Raw genomic sequence first — 20,711 nt, forward strand, 5'->3', positions numbered from 1 at the left:
CTGTTTTGCAGACGTCAGAAGTATTTTATAGTCATTAAAATAAAAGTACAGGGAGCAAAATTAAACAATCGACATGGTTTAGCTGAAGCAACAGTGAACCAGTCATTGGCAACTAAATCGCTCGACTGCGTTACTGTGACATATTCCAAAATTATTATATGATTTTTTTGTAAAATGTTCAAAATGTTTTTGTTTCCAACTAATAAGTCACTATGAATTTTAAATTGCCCTGTTGCTAAAATGTGCTACTATATATTTTGCCCTGCCTAGTCAAATATGACGGACCTTCAAGTCTTTTGAATTATTGTTCTTTTGTTGCAAAAAGGACTGGTTAAGTTTCAGTAAAAAGATAATAGTTTGGGATTATTTAGAACTAATTATACTTATAAGTGTGGCTAAACTTACAAGCAGTACGCTCATTGTTTTTTGTTATATTAAATCTTAGCGTTTAATGTATATGGGGCTGTGGTTAGTCTGACTGTTAGTGTCAGGGCATAGACTGTAAATAATAGTGGACAAGGCTTGATAGTGTCACCAATTGGTTACTGGAGGGGGCTATGAAAGCCTGTCGATGGAAGGTGCCAGGCTGGAAATATTGTCCCAACCTAACTTTCACACAACCTAAAACCAGATGAAGAGCTGGAGCTGAAGGTGGGTTTAATCCTCCTGCCAAAACCTTACACCGAGAACCCCCATCAGTCAGATCCGCCACACACCTTATTATGAATAACTCTTACCATTCATCACTGCCCCCTCCCCAACCTGTATTAAATATAATATTTAGACCAATTTCGTTATTTGAATGTAGCTTTAAACATGTTTATTTTTGATGTAAAAATAGACAATTTTGGGTGTATGTGACTTCTTGGGCTTCTGCAGCCAGTCTTAAGTGGACACTAGATGAACACTTGTTTTTTCTCACTTTCCCACTCAAGACTGGATGCTACTGCTTGATCAGAAGTAAGGGGAGGTAGAGTTGCGATGGAATACTGCAGGGAACATCTGAACATAAAGCACAAACTTTATCCACTGCATTTAACCAGGGCTAACCTCATGCACGGTTTTTGATATGAACTGGAACTATTGATAAAATTAATTATTAAAGACTATGAAAAATCTGTCATTTAAGCTGTATTCTTTAAGCTTAACATGGATTTTATCATGATGTAGACCTGTCTTCTTGATAAGTCACCTGTTTATTTCACTTATTTGTTGCCCATGAACGTTGCTTTTATCGTATCTCTACTTCACTTACTAAGACCAGGGCATCATAACATGATTTTTGTGGCACAACCCAAGCTGCTGTTGTTCATGTTTCTGAATGAGAACTTCATGAAAAGGTTGCAATAATGTTTTGTGCTTTGGTTCCTTGATATGACATTTCACATCATAGGATATCAGCATATTAATGCATGGATGCACAGAAGTTGTTCTTGTAGCTTCCTCACTTTAAATTCGAAAACTTCTTCTCACACAGTCGTATTCTTTTTTGTGGTGTTTTCTCTCTGAATCAGTCCAGTCATTCCTCTTCCTGCCAGGCATGTCAAATCAAAGAGTGGTGTGCATATGCGTACGAGAACATTTGGTTATCATGTTTTAGTTGGGTCTGCATCATGTGTGAGTAGGCGCTGATGAAGTATTAAGTGACATTACAAGTAATTTACTTTTTCTGTTGTGTAGAAAATTTAATCTGAAAGAATTATTTGACAAATATTTTCAGAGATTTTTGCCAACATTTGCCGCAGTGTCTATAATTGTAACACAGAGAAGAGTTAGAGCTAATGCAACGGAATGACAAACAACATAACTCACAAACTGACTCCTGCGCAGCCAATCAGCTTTAATGTATTGTAATATATTCATAAGGTCGTTCAGTGGTGATGGATTGGCCGAGCCTCAGAAAGTGGGAAGCTAATAAACAAATTTGTTAAGTCTTTATCTTCCGTCACTGGTGCAACTCAGGATGCAAAGCCACATGTCCAGCTTTAAATATGACATCAGACCCATTTTTAAAATTGAATTAAGATTAAGGCATCAAAATATCCAATATGATGACTAGTTCAGCATGTGTTGGCATCAAGAGGGCATAAAACCCAAATAATAAAAAAAAGGCCAATGTGATTGATTAATAATTCACAAAGAATAAAACACTTTGCTTGTTCTGCAGTCGAATTTAACTGTTAACGTAAACAACAGAATAAGCAAAATATAGACAAAAGACTGAAATTAACCTCATCAGGATGAAGTGAAGAGCATGATTGCATGCGCAGGCAGCAGTACACAAAACCACGTTTCAATAAAGCCGTCCTCTCAGCTGTCTAAATAGGATGATTGCTGCTGGTCTGAAGGGTCCTTCAGAGAGAGGAGCTTCAGAGGAAAAAAGACAACGAGAAAAAGGCAGCATATGTGGGAGGTGCCAAAACATCACTGATTAACTTGTTTAGTACTATGCAGTGGTTCTGATATTCGAGCGTGTTGTAGCCTATATCTACAGCTATAATTTGTGCATATCCCAATGTCAGAAGATGGCAGCTTTACAAGCCCTTTTGCTAACGGGAAAATGAGAGATGGCTGAGCCTTTATCCTTTTTTTAAATTTTTTTGTTGCTTTGGCTTTGAACAGCTTCAGTGCTCACAGCCAGGTGAAGGACAGAGTCAAAGGAGGGCATCCTTTGTTGCAAGAGGCTGATTCTTATTATCCTTAACAACATGATGATCTAATTATCTCCCCCATGTAACTGCTGAGAATATTGCTAATAGCAACCATTTATCAGGATGTATTAATTGAAGCAGACTCTTACAATTAATCAGTTGCTCTGGCGGTTTTCTTTTTTCCACATTTTACTTTAACACTTTTTTTTTTTATTTATTTTTTTAACCAGACCATACTGTTAGTTGCACTTGAATATCTTATTTCCATTCCTTTCACATGATTCAAAGAGGTTTAATACAAATAACTTTTTTTCCCTCCTGGTTTCACTTCACAGTTTACCTGTATAATGAAAAACGAAAAAATAACTCGTCTGTCGTGTCCGAACTTGAGCATCTTGCTCATTACAGCCCACATCTATTCTGTCAAACCCATATAAACTGCTTCATGACCAAAAGTGTCATCTGATTTTGTGATTCTGCAGGGGAATCAGTATTTAATAGTGGGTTTCTTATCTTTTGCCTGTTAGATGTTTTCCGTCAGGAAGGCTCAATAAATAGCTTCATCATCACACACCTCACATAATTTTTTTTAAGAGGGTTCAGAGTTGTGGCTTTCTTCTTGTCAATACGTCTATTAAACAGGTGAAATGCCTCATAATACAGCGTTATATAATACAGTGTGGAAACAAAAGAAAAACTCACCCTACACATTTACTGTATACTGTATGTGTTGTTTTCTAGTGTTGAGTTATGGCAGAAGCACACAATGGATGATAGGACCATAGGCTTATCAATAATGCATAAGATAGTAAGAGAAATGACAGGCACTCTGCTGGTAGGTTCTTTGCAGAAGCAAGCCATAAATTTGCAGGGCAATAATAATGACTCTTCTCAGGGAAATAAAGGCCACCCTCTGCTCCCCGTAGTCATAAACCTGACTCACTCTTCCATTGGTTGAAAGAAAAATGCCTCCTCCCTCAACCACACAGGAGTCATACACAGGAGGTACTTCAAGCAGCCAACTTGATGCGCAATCATCTCTCTTTACAGAGGAAAGAATTACAATTTCAGTTTTTATATGAGCTATTTTCATATTATGCCTGTGGAGGTGGGGAGAAGTACAGAGCTCACTAATGGTGAAATGAAGTTCACATGAACAGGTTGGGAAAGTATTCCAAAGAAGAGTAATTTTGCTTTCAGCCTATTCTAATTATTCTTCCTGCTGCCGTGGATTTTTCTATTTTACCCTGGATTTCCTTTATGTTTTCATTACAAATAGTGATGATTGTTTTGTTTTTTTTGCTTTTTTGTTTTGTTTTAGGTTAGCTAAAAATAACTGTTTAGCTAACTTAAAAACGTTTTATATTCAGTTTGGTTATTGTATACAAAATGTAAAAGTAAAGGTTAAATGATCAAGTTCCAAGCCTATTTGTCCCATTTGTGTTTAAGCTTCAGCATAATGTGCTTTATAGATTTGAGTAGCATCTATTTTTCATTATGCTTTGTTTAAAAGAGAAAAAGTGTTCACTTCCCCTTTTTCAAAATGATACATTTGGGTGGACCAATAGTTTGTTTCTTTTGGAGAGACAATGCTTGTGTGTCTTAAAGGTTGTCTACCCATTTCCGAACAGCTATAAGCAATGCTATTTTGCAATGATTACAACAACCTAAATCTTGATTAAAATGTCTGTGTAAGACAAAATATGTAGAAATGTGACATTGGTTGCTTTTTATTTCTGGAGAAAAAGCGTAATTTTCTCCACACAGGATAACAGAATTCCCCTATCTGTTGCAGAGTTGCCTTATACTGTACACTATATTAACTTTTGAGCCTCCAACCATTACATTAAAGAAATTGCGTTAACACGTATAGAAAGGTTTGCAGCTGCCCTCTGCTGCTGAGGTCCCTCCAGCTGTTCACGTCATATTCAGTCAGCAGTGGCCCAGAACAAACACCGTGAGATGGAGAAAGCTGGGTTAGGTCTCCATAATCAACTCTGAAAAGCTGCCTTTGGAGTTCAAACAGCAGGTATAAAACAGTTTAGGGTCCATTTGTTGTGCTGAGTGCTTTCCACAAAAGGTGTCTGGAGACACTCTGACCTTGTCCGACTGAGATTTGTCCTGAATCCCTTTAACACTGCACTAGGGACTGGCAAAGATATGGCATACGTTAGCCATGTTGTCCTGAACCTTTAAGGTTCTTTACAAATACAGAACAACACATTACAGTTGTCTGTCTCTGATTGAACGTCTAAATGTTCAGAAGGGTTGAACTTCTCTCTGATTAACCAGTTTAACTGTTAAATGTCATCTGGTTGTGTGAGCATCCCTGACATCCAGCATCAACTCTAACAGGAACACTGACTAAACTATTATGTTCATGTCATTCATGTGTTAATGCAAACATCTGAAGGGCCAACGTGGTTTCATCTCAGGAGATGAACACAGACATCAGAGGAGGACTGGCAGGTTCAATTACATGAACGACCACAATTTTTTGGGTTGTCATTTGATGTGATAGAGCCAACATGACTTCAATGCACCATGTCAACCATATGAGCACTGAAGATGCACGGAAGAGAAGGAAAATGATTGATTTAAGGCTTTGTGTCGGAAATGTCTTCTCATAAGATTCCCTCCCCTTTTTACAAATCTCTCAAAGAAGCCGTGATCGCCACATTTAGTATTTTGATATCTGATTTGACAATCTCAGAGAAAAGAAACGCAAGCAACGCATAAAATGAAGATAGCTACTGATGGCTGGTGACATTTTTAAAGAGAGGGGGGAAAAATCCACCTTTTGTGTTTTTTTTCATCCCCTGGATGCCACGAAAGAGAGCAGGTTTTACAGTAGCAAATCTCAGGAGACACAAAGGTGGTTACTGAGATGGAACAGTGAAGCTCAGAACCAGAAGGCAACGGCATCTGCTCTCTCTGGAGACTGCCATCAGCAGTTTGGGCCAAAGGAATGGCTACTTATGTTGAAATGTCTATGTGCAAGCTCTGTTTTTTCTTTCAATAGCGTGATTCTCTTTGTTAATTTGAAAATCTCCCAACGTGCATGCAATGACATTTGGCATAATGGTGGGATCAAATAGTGTAGCTCTCAGTAAATGTCAATCGGACTCAGAAAATAATGGAGGCCTTTTCCAGTTTTAATTATATGTTAGAGAAAACAACAGTGTTAGGCATGCATTAGGATAGCAAACTGTTCAGATTTCCTTCAGCTTTTCACCTGAGTTTCCTCATATCACACCTGAGGTGTAGAAAGGTTTGTGTCTGGGAAGATAATGAGCTGCCTCACCTGAGAGAAATGTGCTCTGCTCTTATCCACAACAAAGATATAATGGAAAAGATTAATATCCTTAAAAGAATCTATTAAATGTTAAGATCAACTGATGTAAAAGGTGAGATACCCAATTTCCATTAAACATGAGGGGCTCAGCGAATGGAAAACACACCACTCAAGACTTCAGTTATTATAATAGCAGTACCAAGCTGATTCTACCCGCGAAGACATTAATACTCTACTGAATAAGATTCAAAGGCCAGATTCTCACACTGCCTACTATAAAGATAATCTTATTTCTTACTTGACTGAACTTGAGAGTTGGCTCATGCAGATAAGGCAGACACCAACCGATTCCAATTGACCTTTCCAGAAAGGAGTGGAGAATGCTTCAGAAAAACAAAAACACTCAATGAAAATGCAAATGAAACACTTGAAAGGCGTCCCTCTCAGTCTTTCACTGTAAGTTATTTACTGGCAGTGATTTATTGATCTCAGAGAAAAGATATTTCAGTAGTTAAACAAACACCCAGATGTTATCTTCTTCTATTATTGAGTCTTTGAAGCTGGTGTCGTACCACTTGTCTTCTTGGTGTCACAGCTAGCATACAAACATCCTGTGTGAATGGAGGGTTCATGAGATGAGGTTTAAAAAAAATAAAAACTTAAAGCAGGAATGCCTGTAGAAATAAATGACTTTTATCTACAACAATCCCCCCTCTACTCTTCCTCCTCTTTTGTTGTTCAAAAGGCATTGCTTGGTGATGTATGACATGATCTACAGTATTACATGTTATGAGTCTGGTAGAAATCCGCCCCCTGGGAACGGCATCATAATCAACAGTAATATCGTCTTAAAATGTCACGTCTTTTTTAGGGCAGCTAAACCTTTCGTGATCTCTGTTATGACAAGAGTCGGCACAGCTGAGGGGGAAGCTAAATGGGAAACTGCTCCATAGTTCTTCCTGAGACATCTCCTGCTCTCCCACCCCGGAGCGAATCACAACGATTTATTGACATTTTTACTCTGCTTAGCCACCCTCGGCATAAAGAAGCGACCAACACCTTATCTTGCAAGCATGCCATTTGGAAACAGAAATTTGACATGGACTCAGACAGGCGTTAAGAATACACCAATGTTCCTGCCATTATTGGTAGAATACGTGGCTTCATGTTGTCTTTCGGCAGATGTTAGAAGGAGCATGGTGCTGGGGACATGTCCCTGAGAATCTCATCTCTCCAGGTCTGTAACTTTCTGGCCAAAAGCCTGTGGGGGTGTTTGGCTGTCTGCTTCCTAGCCATATTTGTTCAGACCAGTTAGGATTTAGAGGAAAAAAACTTTTGTGAACATTCGAACAAAACTTGTCTTGTTTTCTTGGTAACTTTTCAGAAAGCAGCCGTCAGAACCTTTAGGGGAGGATCCATTGAATCAGTAGTGCATGAACCTTCTTCAGACAGAAACTGGTGGTCTCCAGGTAAGGAAGAAAATATTTTTGATTTGCGGTTTCGTGCACTGCAAAGAGGATGTTTATGATGTGTTCTTCAAGTATTGAAATCCTTTCAAATATGAAGACTGCATTTTGCCATCATGAAAGTTACCAAGAATCACTGAAGCTGGGATAACTACGTGGCTACCCATCTCTGTAGACATGTACAGTAGAGAGATGAGTAGAGAAAGCACCATTTGATCGGAGTCCAACACATTCAAATGTCTTCAAAGACAGAATTGGTTTTGCACAGTGTTGATTAAGCTTCTGTCCAGAGAGGAAATCACATACTGTATCTGTAGAAATATTCCAGTTCCCAAAAACATTAAACAGAAAAGTAAATGATCCATCAATTGGTATCATGCCAATATGCATATTGTTCCACTGAAGATAAAAGATGAACCTAATGATATTTGTCCTTTCAAAAAGCAATACTGTGTTAGTTTGCCATTTGCAACATAATTAAGTACAAGTCACTTACATATTTCTCGAGCTACATTTGATAAGCTAGCATCAAAGTAACAGGACTGTTGGTCCGTGAATGGAATTTGAACAATATACATCTGTTCATGAATGCAGCTAAGTGATAATAATTTGACGGTTACTTTTATCTGCATGCCTCTGAGTGGCTGGCTGGCCGGCTCTGTGATTGGATCGTTTGAGAGCCACAATGCATTTCCTGTATCAAACTTAATAAAATCAACCAACCCATACTTCCAGACATTGCTTTTACATAATATGATTTAGAAACATACTACTCAATGTGACGTCTTTTGAAGTATGAATACTATCATAGTATATGGTTTTGTAATCCCAGTGACATGAATTGCCTGTGTAGCCAAAACCAAATGTCTTTTTCCTCTTCGCCTTTGAACTAAATAATTGATTTTCAATAAACCATGTTAAAAGAGCCACACGGTTGAAGTACATAAACCCATGTCAAATATAACATGAAGGACTTGGTACAATAATCTTAATTTCCTATAAAGTAGAAGATTAGTGATTGAAATATTCTGCATTAACTTGATACTAGTGTTTTGAATTCAGGAATAATCAAGCCACATTATGTCCACTTCAACAACAAGGTCAGACCCTCAATGCCTCTGAAAACAACCTAAACAACTATACTTGTGGTGTAGTGGTAAGGTGCATGCAGGTAGCTGGTGTCAACATCGGTTTCATTTGGCTTCCTCTAAACATAATACTCAGACATGAAGCATGACATGATTTTATAGCCAAAACTTGGTAGCATGACCTGAAGTTCTTTATAACTGATTGTAGTGGTTTCAAAACATTTTAGCAGCAGTGCAGCCATCTTGATTGTTTATAAAACGGCCTCAACAGCGCCATAAAAGACAAAAAAGGTTGTGATTGGCTTGACCCAAATCAGATTGGATGGACATTTGTCTAAACTTCAGGGGCCAGATGCATCTGACAGAACAAATAAAACATGAATTCAAAGATTCCTCTGGTTCTTAGGCTAAAGATCCAATTGACTGCACTTCACTGGGACTTTTTTGTCTTCCAATTATTGACAATGATTCAGTTTATCTGTTACATTGTGTTAAATGTTTTATACCTTTTGATATGTTAAGCCAGCCATATCCACTTTTATACATTTGGAATCAAGAGGTTGTTTCTGACATGATCAGGAATACTGAAAACTATCAGTATTGAGTAGCCTAGTGATTTTGACGCAGCCTTCAGCCTTGGCCCTTTGCTGCAGGTCGTCCCTAACTCTCTTCTCCCAACATTTCCTACCCTATCCTAGGGTGCAAATCACCCAAAAATATAACATAGGGAAAAATAGATCAAACTGAGTATTAATATTTGCTTCAATAACATGTATGGAGAAATAACTACAGAAACTGAACTTTTTTGGATACCTGAACACTCTCTCTTCTGTGCTGAAATGCTTGATATTGATATGAGTGAGAGGCTAACACATGGGTTAGAAGTGGGTTGTGATAACTTGTGATAAATCCTTTATTCAAATTAAAGTTGCAGCATCAGGAAGATTCAACAAAACAAAAAACACAATTTAAGAAGCAACTAAAATAGTATCATGACCTAAGGGCCTTTAGGTGTTACTCATTGAATGTCACAGAATTTGCAACATCAAACTCCCTGCAGAGAATTGATAAGACATTTCAACATTATCTGACTTACTGCAATACCATGAACTAAGAAAATAGAACTCTATCCTTGATCGCTGAATGGCCAGTTGCCTTAAGTACTGCCACAGCTAGTCAAACTAGCAAAGCCATATCTCAAGTGATTAAAGTACAATCATTTTTTTAAGAAACTTTAGATTTGATTTTATGATATTTGAGTTTTATTATATTTTATAGTGTTCAGTTGCTGTATTGATTTTGTTTTTGCTGTGGTGAAGTTATGTCCTTATTCAACAATGAATTTTGAAGTTAAAAATGATTTATTGTTGGATAATAAATGGTTAAATCAAATATTGGATAGTAGATTCTACTTTAAAAGTTACATCATTTATTTTTTGTTGGATTAGTTAAACTGGGTAAATGAACAAAAACATTGAACTAGAGCTCTTGTTTATTTGCCCTCACAGAAAGTAATTGAACACAGAATAACCCTGCAGCTACATTTTCCTAGAGATATCAATGTTTCTTCAATCTAAGGCCAGGAGTTCTACATACACCCAAACAATTGACCATTGTATCACAGCACAGTATCAAGAGGAAAAAGTGCTGAAGCAATTAATAAATGTCCTTTCCATGGGATCTATTTTTCCCCTCCAGAACGCAGCAATTTATTAAATGTGGCTTCCTACTATGTGCTCCAATTCCCCTCTGCACAGAGTTGAAGCTGCCAACACGTCAGACATTAATGCTGTGTTGTAAAGTGTTCCTACATCTCAAGCAGTATCTTGCTGTTCCTCTCACTCCGGGTTTTTCTTCACTCCTTGCTGAACTGGGAATGCACCCTTTCTTACTGAGCGAGCATCAAAATAAAAAGTGAAGTCTTTATGCCGTAGAGATGGCAGTTTGAGCTGCAGGCCTTGGGCATGTTCTGCATGCAGGTGATAAAAAAAAAAACTCCAGACACAGTACGAAAGTAGAGCTCACCTTTTAGTGAAGGTGACGGGGAACAGGAAGGATGGAGCTGTGTTCCCACTTTTACAGATCTGTGCTGATTTACACCTAATAACAGCACTCAGCTCCCCCTTCTTTGCTCTGATCGCCATTACGTCTCCCTCACAGACTGAAGCACTCCCCCATTGTAGAAGAAGATGGCCTTCAGATGAATGGTTACTATTATTTTTCAGCACAATCTGCTTTCAATTGTCCCTTTCTGCCCAGCTTGTGAAAACACAATCTTTATTAATCATCTTTTGTGCACTTTCCTCTAACATTATTAAAGTATGCTAAGGACTAGGTTGAGGTCTTTGCCTTCTCACACTGTATGCTTATGTCTGCTGTTATGACCTCCTATAGCCTTGGTTAACTTTACTTTCAATACCTTGACATTCTTTGAAGTACATAAAGCAAGTTTGTGGCTTTCTTTTTGCAGGCAAAAGAAGAACCTTCCACCAAAAATAAACAACAGAAATGAAAAGAAATACCTTTGATGAACAAGAAACTATTCTAAATGTAAATAATTGTTAATCATGTGCTGCCAGTGTCCCTGATTTGCATGTCTCTGAAGCATATGATCAGGTGGAGCTCCCACCATGCCATCTAATCCGGAGGCAGTCTGGCTTTAAGACATGTGATACAGTCTTTACACTCAGCCAGCCTGTACGGAAACATTTGTCTCTTAGTGCTCACTGAGGGGGGGGGGGACTCAGCGAGAGAGAGAGCCGCTGCTCAGACGTTGCCTCTCACTGGAAGGATGCAGACGGTGAGAGAAGAGATTCCACTACAGTTAATTAAGGAGCACTCTGCACGTGCCTATAAATGCGAAGGGGCAAATGAATTCAGTGTCAGTGAGAGCAGCTCCTCCAGGGGAAGCAGTGATATTTCAAAGGTGGAATTGAAAGAGCTGTAAATCTATTTCCTGACTCCGGCTTGACGGTCATTTCTGAATCACTGGACTGTTGCTATCAAAGTGTGGAGCAGGCAGGCAGAGTAAGTGGAGTTTCTTCCTCGAGCCAAATTCAAGACTTATTGGATGGGATAAACATGAGCAGCATTATGGATGGATTTATGTCATTCTTCTGAGATATTTATACACTCATTGTCTGGTTGCTCAGGTAAGATTTTCTTCTTTTTACTCTGGGCAGAGAATAAATCACAGCATTGTCGAGAGATGAAGCTTTTTGCATACAAATGGCAAAATGGGCTTTTACCATGAAAATCAGTTTGAGTTGAATTACAAAATCTAAAATCCATTCCGAGAACTGTATCGTAGTTTGTTGTTGAAAAAGAGCATCTTTCTGTACTCTTGTTTCCTGATGTGATTTATTATTGATCAAACTAAGAATGATTATTTTATTTGAGATGTTTTAGAGCCACTTAGCCATTTTCTGAGCTATTTTATTTCTACCTCAGATGCCCTAAAGCGCATTAAACTTATGAAAGGAATGAGACGTCTTCAGTTTAACTGTATTGTTCATTCATTTAAAAAATCAATGGGTTCAACTGAAATAATACACACCTGAAATGTTTGATAAAAGTTTGCATGTATTTGGAAATCCCACGATTTATTGGTAAGTTTGATGCTAAAGTTCTATATACTGTATTTATAGTTATATTGATATATTAATATTGATATGGTGCATTTGATACAATGGGGAGTAACCTGATTCTTTCAGGCAGTTTTCTGCTGCGAATAAAACTGCTGTGAAATGATTTCAGGGCTGAAACATTTTGTATTTTCTCCTTCATAGATTTCTTTCCTTCTGTGACCAGGAGCATTCCTCACTGTCGTTCTATGTCTCTTTTTTTCATTTCTTATCTAAACAGTATGGTGAAACATTACAAGGTTTTTGATTCCCATTACTGCTGTGTGACTGTCACATTATTCTGACAGATACAGAAAAACCTCGGCAGACAGCTGCTCACAAAATCTTATCTTTCTTCAAGTTTGGATTTTTTTTTTGGGTTCTGAGGCGGGAGCACAGCTCAGGAGTTGAAGGGAGTCAGCCTGTCATGGGAAATCTCTGCTGCATGGGGGGAAAAACACCCCAGGGATCACTACACATTTGCAGCATTGTGGCTCAGGGACAAGACAGGGCAAACTAAGAAGAGAAAATGGGGAAGAACTCATACTTATATAATCATGTTAATGATACATTCGATGACTAAAACTCCACCGAGGAGCGATAAGGCCAATTATAGGCTTGAATGCTTGTAAAAAATCTTGAAGTCCTTATTTTTATTTTTTGCTCATGACTCTCGAAGTGTGTTTGAGTAAATGTGTTGGAGGCATTTGGGGGGGCTTAAGGTCAAAGGCTGGGAACATGCTGGATTTTTTGTATGCGTTGACTCTACCTCTGCCGGTCCTCAGCAGATGTGTCCTGTCATGTCCTGGCTGCTCTGCCTGTGCCTCTGGGTCAGTGTGACGGCCATCCAGCTGTGTCAGGCCACTTTCTACGACACCATCCAGCAGCATCATGGGACACGGCCTGGACGAACCACCATCCACATGATTGGTGAGTCCTTCCAAAGCACCTACAAACACAAAGCAAAGGGTCTTGATATACTGTAACTGAGTCAGTTAAGGTTTGATCGCTCATCTGTTTAATCAGATGTCACAAGCAATGTCTCATTTTCTATTTTATTTTGTCAATATTTTCCCTTGCTGACCAGAAATGACATAGTGGGTTTTCTTTTTTCATTTTGATTTGGCCTTGATAGCCTCAGGGGCATGTCCAGAAGTTTTTGACTAAGACTAATTTAGGCATTAGAAAGTTTGCACATTGGTTACCCTTTATCTCTACTAATTGTGTCTACTTTAACTGAATATGATTTGTAGCATTCACGTTAATAGATTTATTAAAATTCTGTACGCAGCACACCAGGCTGCGTAAAAACATTTTCAATTGCTGAAAGAGATAAAAAAGAACCAGCCTTCATTTTAAAAGAAACATTTTATTGATGAAAAGTAACGAAAACAAATCGCAGCCTGTTGCAACAAAGCCCAATAAGTTGGTTTGACCTCAGGTTCATCTCTGAATGGCCAATCATAGTTTATGAGGTGGCACCTGGGGTGGCCAATCAGTTTTAATTGGGCTGATGCCACCCAACGCCACCTTTTTGAAATACCCTGGAAAGCATGAAAATGCCAATCCTGAAGATCACAAAACTAGTAAGTGAACACTGCTTGAGCTTCCTTTTTGAGTTATTCTAGTTGATTTTCATGCTGCACTGCTCCTTCTCAAATTGATCTGAGCGATTGTGATCTGTGAAATTACACTGGATAGAAAATGACGGAAACATTGCATTTGAACTTTTTGTTTTTTCAAGGCGGATGTGAGCTGCGGTTATGGTAAATAATTATGATCTAAGGGTTCGACAGAGGAAAGGAAGCTAGCTTCAAAGGGAGAAGTAGATGCAGAAGTGCAGGTCCTTGGTGTCTGTTATTTCCTGCATATCAGCAAGGGGTCTTTTTCAATACTCTCAATCATGTGAGTCAGAAGACTTCCTGTTCCAACACCTTTATTTCATTATTCCCATCTGGCAGACATGTACTGGAGGGAGAAAAAACGACACTAACAAATAAGATATTTTCAAAAAAAAGTGTTCTGAGGTCAACAAAAGGGAAATGGAATTAATATTTCAAATATGCAGTCAGGTAACTCTGATGGAAACAAGTACAAAGCGAACATTTCCAGTCCTTCAGGAGCTTCTTCTAGTAAAAGTGTAAATGCCCTGTCATTCCATTTACCATAGTGTAGCACTTGTGTCAAATGAGTGTCTAAGTTTAGCTACTGGACCAGTTCTAGGCTCTGTTCGAGTGGGGTAACAAAATAAAAATAACACCAGAGACCATATACTTTAAACAAAAGCCGGCACTTTACTGAAGTTAACACAGAATTAAGACAGAACAGTATAACTGTTTAAATGTATGGAAACACTCCTGCAGGTAAAATAAAATGTAAAGGTAAGTCACTTTAGTTCCCTTTTTTAGGTTTCCTATTTTATGATCAGACCGGTCTGTAAATATTTCCTTTGTTTCTTAGGTTTTAAGTTTGTACCTATTTTAAGGTTTTAAGTTTCTTGTCTTCCCTCTTAACAAGTTAAAGACACACATGAAAATGAAATAATCACAATTACACTACGTTCACAAGTGACAATCATGAACAAACAGTATAAATGTAAACCTCAATTTCAGTTCAGTTCAAAGTTATCTTCTCGAATTCGATTCAGTTCAAGTCAGCTTCTTAAATTCAGCTCAATTCAAAAACAAAAAGGGTCCAATACTCCTACCGCTCTGGCAGCGAGTTCACCAACAGTCCAACCGTAGCAGCGAATTCTCCCACTGGAACGATGAAAGTGATGTCTTGCTTCTAGAAACGATGTCCTTGGGTTTGGCTCGCCATCTTGTGTCCCGCGTCGCGTGTCGTCTCACACAGCGGTAGAAAAGCTAATTTTCTCAAACACTTTCCAAGTAAACAAAATCAAAAACTGTTGCACTAGACTCAGTCACAACATTCGTTTTATCAATCACCATGTAGGTGTCGATTTTCAGCTTAAATAAACTTCTTTCACTGTATTTTTCTCACTGTTTTCTCTTTAGCCTTTCGCTAGCTTCTCTCTCTCCTTCTCTCACTCGTGCGTCTGTCTTGCACGCGCTCCACACACAGAGAGCAGCGAATCTCTTAAAGAGACAGCGTCTATTATTTTTTCACAGCCATAACTTTATTTAACTTTCTTAATTAAACGGTTTGACTGTTTTAACACACTCTGAATGAATTAAACATGCATCTACCTTTTTTTAAGGATTGTTATTTATGCATTTCAGTTTGTAAATAGTTTAACTAAATGAGATATGTGTAACTTTTTCTTAATAATTAACCTATTTATGCATTTTAACAATGTATTCTCTATTTATTCAATTTCTTGTTAATGTGACTTTTCCAAGTGGGTTACATCCTCCCCACTTTACCTAATGCACGTCCCTGTGCATTACCTTAAAGGCTACACTGTAAAAACTGCATTGGGTTGTTGGAAGCTACGTTCTACAAATGCGTCTGTAAATGCTTCACTCAATCCTTGAAATAAAGATTGAACTATTGTAACCAGTGGATTACCTAGCTCAGGGTAAGTCAGTCGTTTTGGTGCTTGTCGGGCTCTAATGGATTTTCTTAGAGCTTCATTTCGGTCTGCACCCTCTTCACTGTCATTCGTTTCTGCAAGGTTCTGTGTAGGAGAACAAACTGTGTTCAGATTTTCTCCAGGTAGAGGTTGAAGGTTTTGTCCAACAGGCAGACTGTCCTCTATTGGATCAGGTAAGTTGTCATCTGCATGATCAGGTATGTTGATTTCTCCAAGATCAGGTTGATTGATGTCTCCAGAATCTGATAAGTTGGGACCTCCAAGATCAGGTGAGTTTAAGTCACAAGTATCTTCAGGGAAAGTCTCAGCTGCACCTGAAGGATCTTGTTCAATAGAAGTCAAGTTTTGAGAAGGTTCAATGTCTTCTGAGACGTTCTCCACAGTTTCAGTAGGATAAGTGAATCCTAGAGTTTCAACTGTTAAGTTCTTATCATTGAAATGATCATATTCTTCAGGATCACATCGGGATTCATTGTCATCCACTTCTGAAGTGTCAACTTCTGGATGCTGTCGAGTTCTTGGCCGTTTTGGAGTCTTTGGTGTGTCATTTTCAGTTTCAACAGGATCCATAGGTAGGTATCCGCATGGAAGCAAAAGGTCACGATGAAGAGTTCTCTGTGGACCTTCTCCAGCCTCAGGTTTCACAACATATACTGGAATGTCCCCACACTGTCTCAGGACAACATATACATCTGACTCCCACTTGTCAGCTAACTTATGTTTCCCTCTTAAGCGGACATTTCTGACTAAGACTCTGTCATCTTTTCTCAGAGTAGACTCAACAACATGTTTATCAAATCTTGCTTTATTGCGATCTGCGACCTTTTTTGCATTCTCTGAAGCAACTCGATAGCTTGTCTCAAGATGAGATTTCAAGTTCTGATAGTACTGAGAATGTGACACTGGTTGGTGATGAACTGGCAAACCGAAAGCTAGGTCAACCGGTAACCTTGGCTGTCGCCCGAACATCAACTCATAGGGGGAAAAACCTGTCACTTCGTTCTTAGTACAGTTGTAGGCGTGTACTAATGGCTTTACATGATCACGCCAGTGACTCTTTTTCTGATTGTCAAGGGTTCCCAGCATGTTGAGTAGGGTCCTATTGAAACGCTCTACAGGATTCCCTCTCGGGTGGTAGGGTGTGGTTCTGATTTTCTGGGTACCTATGAGCTCACACAGTTCTTTTATCGTTCGGGACTCAAAGTCTGGGCCTTGGTCACTATGAAGCCTTTCAGGGATACCATAGTGAACTAGAAAGTTATCCCATAAGCACTTAGCTACAGTTAGAGCTTTTTGGTTTCGAGTAGGGACTGCTACTGCATACTTTGTAAAGTGATCTGTAATGACCAAAATGTCTTTGGTGTTACTTGAATCTGGTTCAATCGAAAGGAAATCCATGCACACTAGCTCAAGTGGTCTAGTAACTGCGATGTTAACAAGTGGTGCAGCTCTCTCAGGTAAGGATTTACGACGTATGCAGCGACTACAGGTCTTTACTCTCTTTTCAACATCAGCTGACATTTTGGGCCAATAGAACCGTGTTCTTACCAAATCTAGAGTACGCTCCAAGCCCATGTGCCCAATGTCAACATGTAAGCTCTTTAAGACTAAAGGCCTCAACTCCTCTGGGAGCACAAGTTGGTAAGTTGTCTGTGCACTTTCTTGTCGCTTTCTGTATAGTACGCCATCCAATAGTTCTAGCCTGTTCCATTCTCTTAAGAGCAGACCAAGCTCTGGGAGCTCCTTTCTCACACTTAGTGGAGGTTTTTCTCCAGACTCCATCTGGTAGATGACTTGTCGGATGATGTTATCGGCTCTTTGTTTCTCTGTCAACTCAGCTGCTGTGAATTGAGGTATGATGGATGATCCACCGAGCTGTTCTTCATCTCTAAAGCTAGCTGGTATGGCTTTTGGATGATGAGCAAGTGACATGATCAATACAGTCTCAGGTAATGCCTTTGTAGATTCATCATCGAAAGAGTAATGGACTAAGTGTTTCTCACAAATGGCTTTGACTGTGTTCTCTGTTATCAGATTTGAGTCGTCAGGTTTAGACAAGTGTTTTTCAGCAAACTTACTTATCCTCTCCATCTCTTTTTGTGATGTTAAGTCATTAATCAAACCACTATGTGGTCTTCTGGATAGTCCATCAGCGTCTTGGTTTAGTTTCCCTGCTCTGTATTGCAGTTGAAAGTCAAATGTTGACAAAGCAGAAAGCCATCGGTAGCTTGTCGCGTCGAGTCTGGCAGAAGTAAGGATATAGGTTAACGGGTTGCTGTCAGTAACAACAAGGAAAGGACTACCATACAAATAGTCTTGGAACTTCTCAGTTACTGCCCACTTAAGGGCAAGGAACTCTAATTTGTGAGCCGGATACCTGGCTTCACACTGTGATAAGCCACGGCTTGCGTAAGCTATGACCCGTCTGTGTCCTTTCTGATCTTGATACAGGGCAGCACCTAATCCAACAGTGCTTGCGTCTGTATGTAAAACATATTGTAGTTTGGGATCAGCGAACCCCAGAACTGGAGCTGTCGTCAACTTTTCAATGACAGTTTCAAATGCAACTTGGCATTCAGCTGTCCACCTATCACCAAAGATGTCTTTGGGGTTGAGATACTTCTCTTTGTCCACCTTGTGACTGTTGTTCTTCCGCAGTGGCGGATACCCAGCAGTGAGTGCATTGAGAGGTTTCACAACCTTTGAGTAGTCTTGAATGAATCTGCGGTAATAGCCGCAGAATCCCAGGAAGGTTCTAAGTTCCTTCAAAGTGGTTGGTTTTGGCCAAGTTTTAAGTGAGGCTATCTTTTCGGGGTCAGTCTCAATGCCTTTCTCAGATACAATGTGCCCTAGATACTTAACTGATGACTGAAAGAACTTACACTTATCAGGGGACAATTTCAGTCCGTATTCCCTCAATCTGTTTAGTACATTGAGCAATCGCTCTTCATGTTCCTCCAGCGTTTGAGAAAAGACAATGAGGTCATCGATAAAGACAAGAGCCTGTTTCAGGTTTAGTTCACCAATGCAACGCTCCATAAGCCTTTGGAAGGTGCTGGGAGCATTTGTGATTCCTTGTGGCATCCTGTTAAACTCAAAGAAACCTAGAGGGCAGACAAATCCAGTTTTTTGTTTGTCTGACTCCTCCATCTCGATTTGGTAGAAGCCTGATTTGAGATCAAGGACGGAAAACCACTTGGATCCATTCAGCACTGAGAAACACTCCTCCAAGTTTGGTAAGGCATAAGAGTCTTTTACTGTTTGAAGGTTAAGCTTTCTGTAGTCCACACAGAGTCTGACATCCCCATTCTTTTTCCTGACGACAACTATCGGTGAGGAGAAAGGAGACTCTGACTCACGGATGATTTCTGCATCAAGTAGTTCCTGTAGATGTTTTCGTACAGCTTCGATGTCTTGTGGATGTATCGGCCTCGCTTTGTGCTTGAATGGTGTCTCATCACTGAGTTTTATGTGGTGTTTTATTTTTTCAGTGCGCCCAAAGTCGAGGTCATGCTGTGCGAACACATCTGGCATGGAGTTGAGCTTTTCAGTGACACGTTGTTTCCATTCATTGGGTATTGGAGAGTTCGTAAAGTCAAATTGAATCTGTGACTTTGGTTCAGACTTTGTTGAAGTGTCTGACTTGTCAGTTGTAATGGGCTGGACACTTTGAATGGCATTTACTTCAGCTATAACACACTTGGGAGAGATGGTGATATCATGGTCTGACTCGTTCTTGAGGATAATTGGTATGCAGCGATGTAGCTTGGATGGTAGGCTTGTTAGACCATTCGTAACTATTAAGCCACCTGGTAGGGGAGAGGTTTTCGGATGTTCAACTATGACCCACTTTCCAGTGTTTGGTGTTCTGCAGTTGACCGATCCATCCACAACTTTGGTCTGGCCAGGGCCAATGATCTCTGGGTCTTGACCGGAGAGTCTCACAACACCAAGGCTGGGGTCAGTTTTTTGTCTGTGTCTCATCTCAAGAGTCTTGAGAACAACCATGTAGCCATAGGGCAATGAGTCAGAGTTCTGAGGGTTTGCGTCGGTGTACTGCTCATAGAGGATGTCTAAGGTGTTAGTGCCTATGAGGACCGATGACAAGGTTGAGCGCATATCAGGTACTATCAAGGCTAAAGTGGGCACCTCAATATCAATGCCGAGGATACTCTTTGGGAATGTGATGGTTACCTCAACATAACCTAAGTAAGGGACATCTTGGCCATTGGCTGCTTCTACCTCTAGCAAGTCTTTAATAGGTCTAATGGATAGGTGTGATAAGTTTTGCTTGTAGAATGACTTTGGAATTGTTGTCACTTGGGACCCTGTGTCTAACAAGCAGTTACAGTCCTTTTCTGCAATTGTCACTTGTGCAGTGGTCTTAGCTCCAATGAGCCCCTTTGGTAACGTCATTATCTTTTGTCTTGAGTGTGAGCATGCAAGTGAAGCTCGTAGTCTCTTTTTGGGACATGTCTCCTGTATATCAGCCCCCATCTGTCCCTCAACAAGGGCTGATTTTAGTTTAAATGGGCAGATTTTGTAGGATTGTTTCTCATCTCCCATATTGACTGTTTCTCCTTCAGCATTTTTCTTTTTGAGGCCACAAGTGATGGGTTTGGTTCAGATTCACATTGAGGCTTTATGTGTCCATCTTCACCACACCTGAAGCAGTACCAAGGTCTTGGCTTGTCGTCGCTCACATTACTTTTGCTAGATCGTGGCTGTTGTGTGTTAGCGCTGTCAGCTGAGAACTTGGTTGAGGCAGTCTGGAAAGGTGCTTTCTTTGAATGTGCCTTGCTGTCTTTTTGTGTGATTCGGGAGAGCTGGGTTTGCAAACTAGCTATTTGCCTTTTCAAGTCTTTCATTTCAGATTCAGAGTCACCATGGGTTTGTGGTGTTGTGTCACACTTTTCAGCACATTCACCACAGGCACTTTGGAAGTGTGAAGACACCTTCTGTCTTGAGACACCAAAATGCTGCTTCATACGATGCTCTTTGGAGTTACGTTTATCTTCTACTGTTCGAAGTA

The 20,711-nt window shown here is 39.6% G+C and overlaps 1 protein-coding gene across 3 annotated transcripts in view; it reads left to right on the forward strand.

Annotated features, from left to right (window-relative positions):
- The first annotated feature begins 11,251 nt into the window (after positions 1-11,251).
- The window catches only part of LOC306834389 (chemokine-like protein TAFA-1), a 37,556-nt gene continuing 28,096 nt past the window's right edge, over positions 11,252-20,711 (forward strand). The window contains exons 1-2 of one of the 3 annotated variants that reach the window (XM_079360265.1): positions 11,252-11,652; positions 12,912-13,053. In XM_079360265.1, coding sequence (XP_079216391.1) covers positions 12,912-13,053 — 142 coding nt within the window. In that variant the 5' untranslated portion in view covers positions 11,252-11,652. Of the gene's footprint in view, positions 11,653-12,911; positions 13,054-13,604; positions 13,710-20,711 lie in introns of those variants that run through there. The other 2 variants (XM_079360264.1, XM_079360266.1) reach the window with 2 other exon arrangements.

Source organism: Symphodus melops (genome assembly GCF_947650265.1).
Source record: "Symphodus melops genome assembly, chromosome: 13".
Lineage (NCBI taxonomy): Eukaryota > Metazoa > Chordata > Actinopteri > Labriformes > Labridae > Symphodus > Symphodus melops.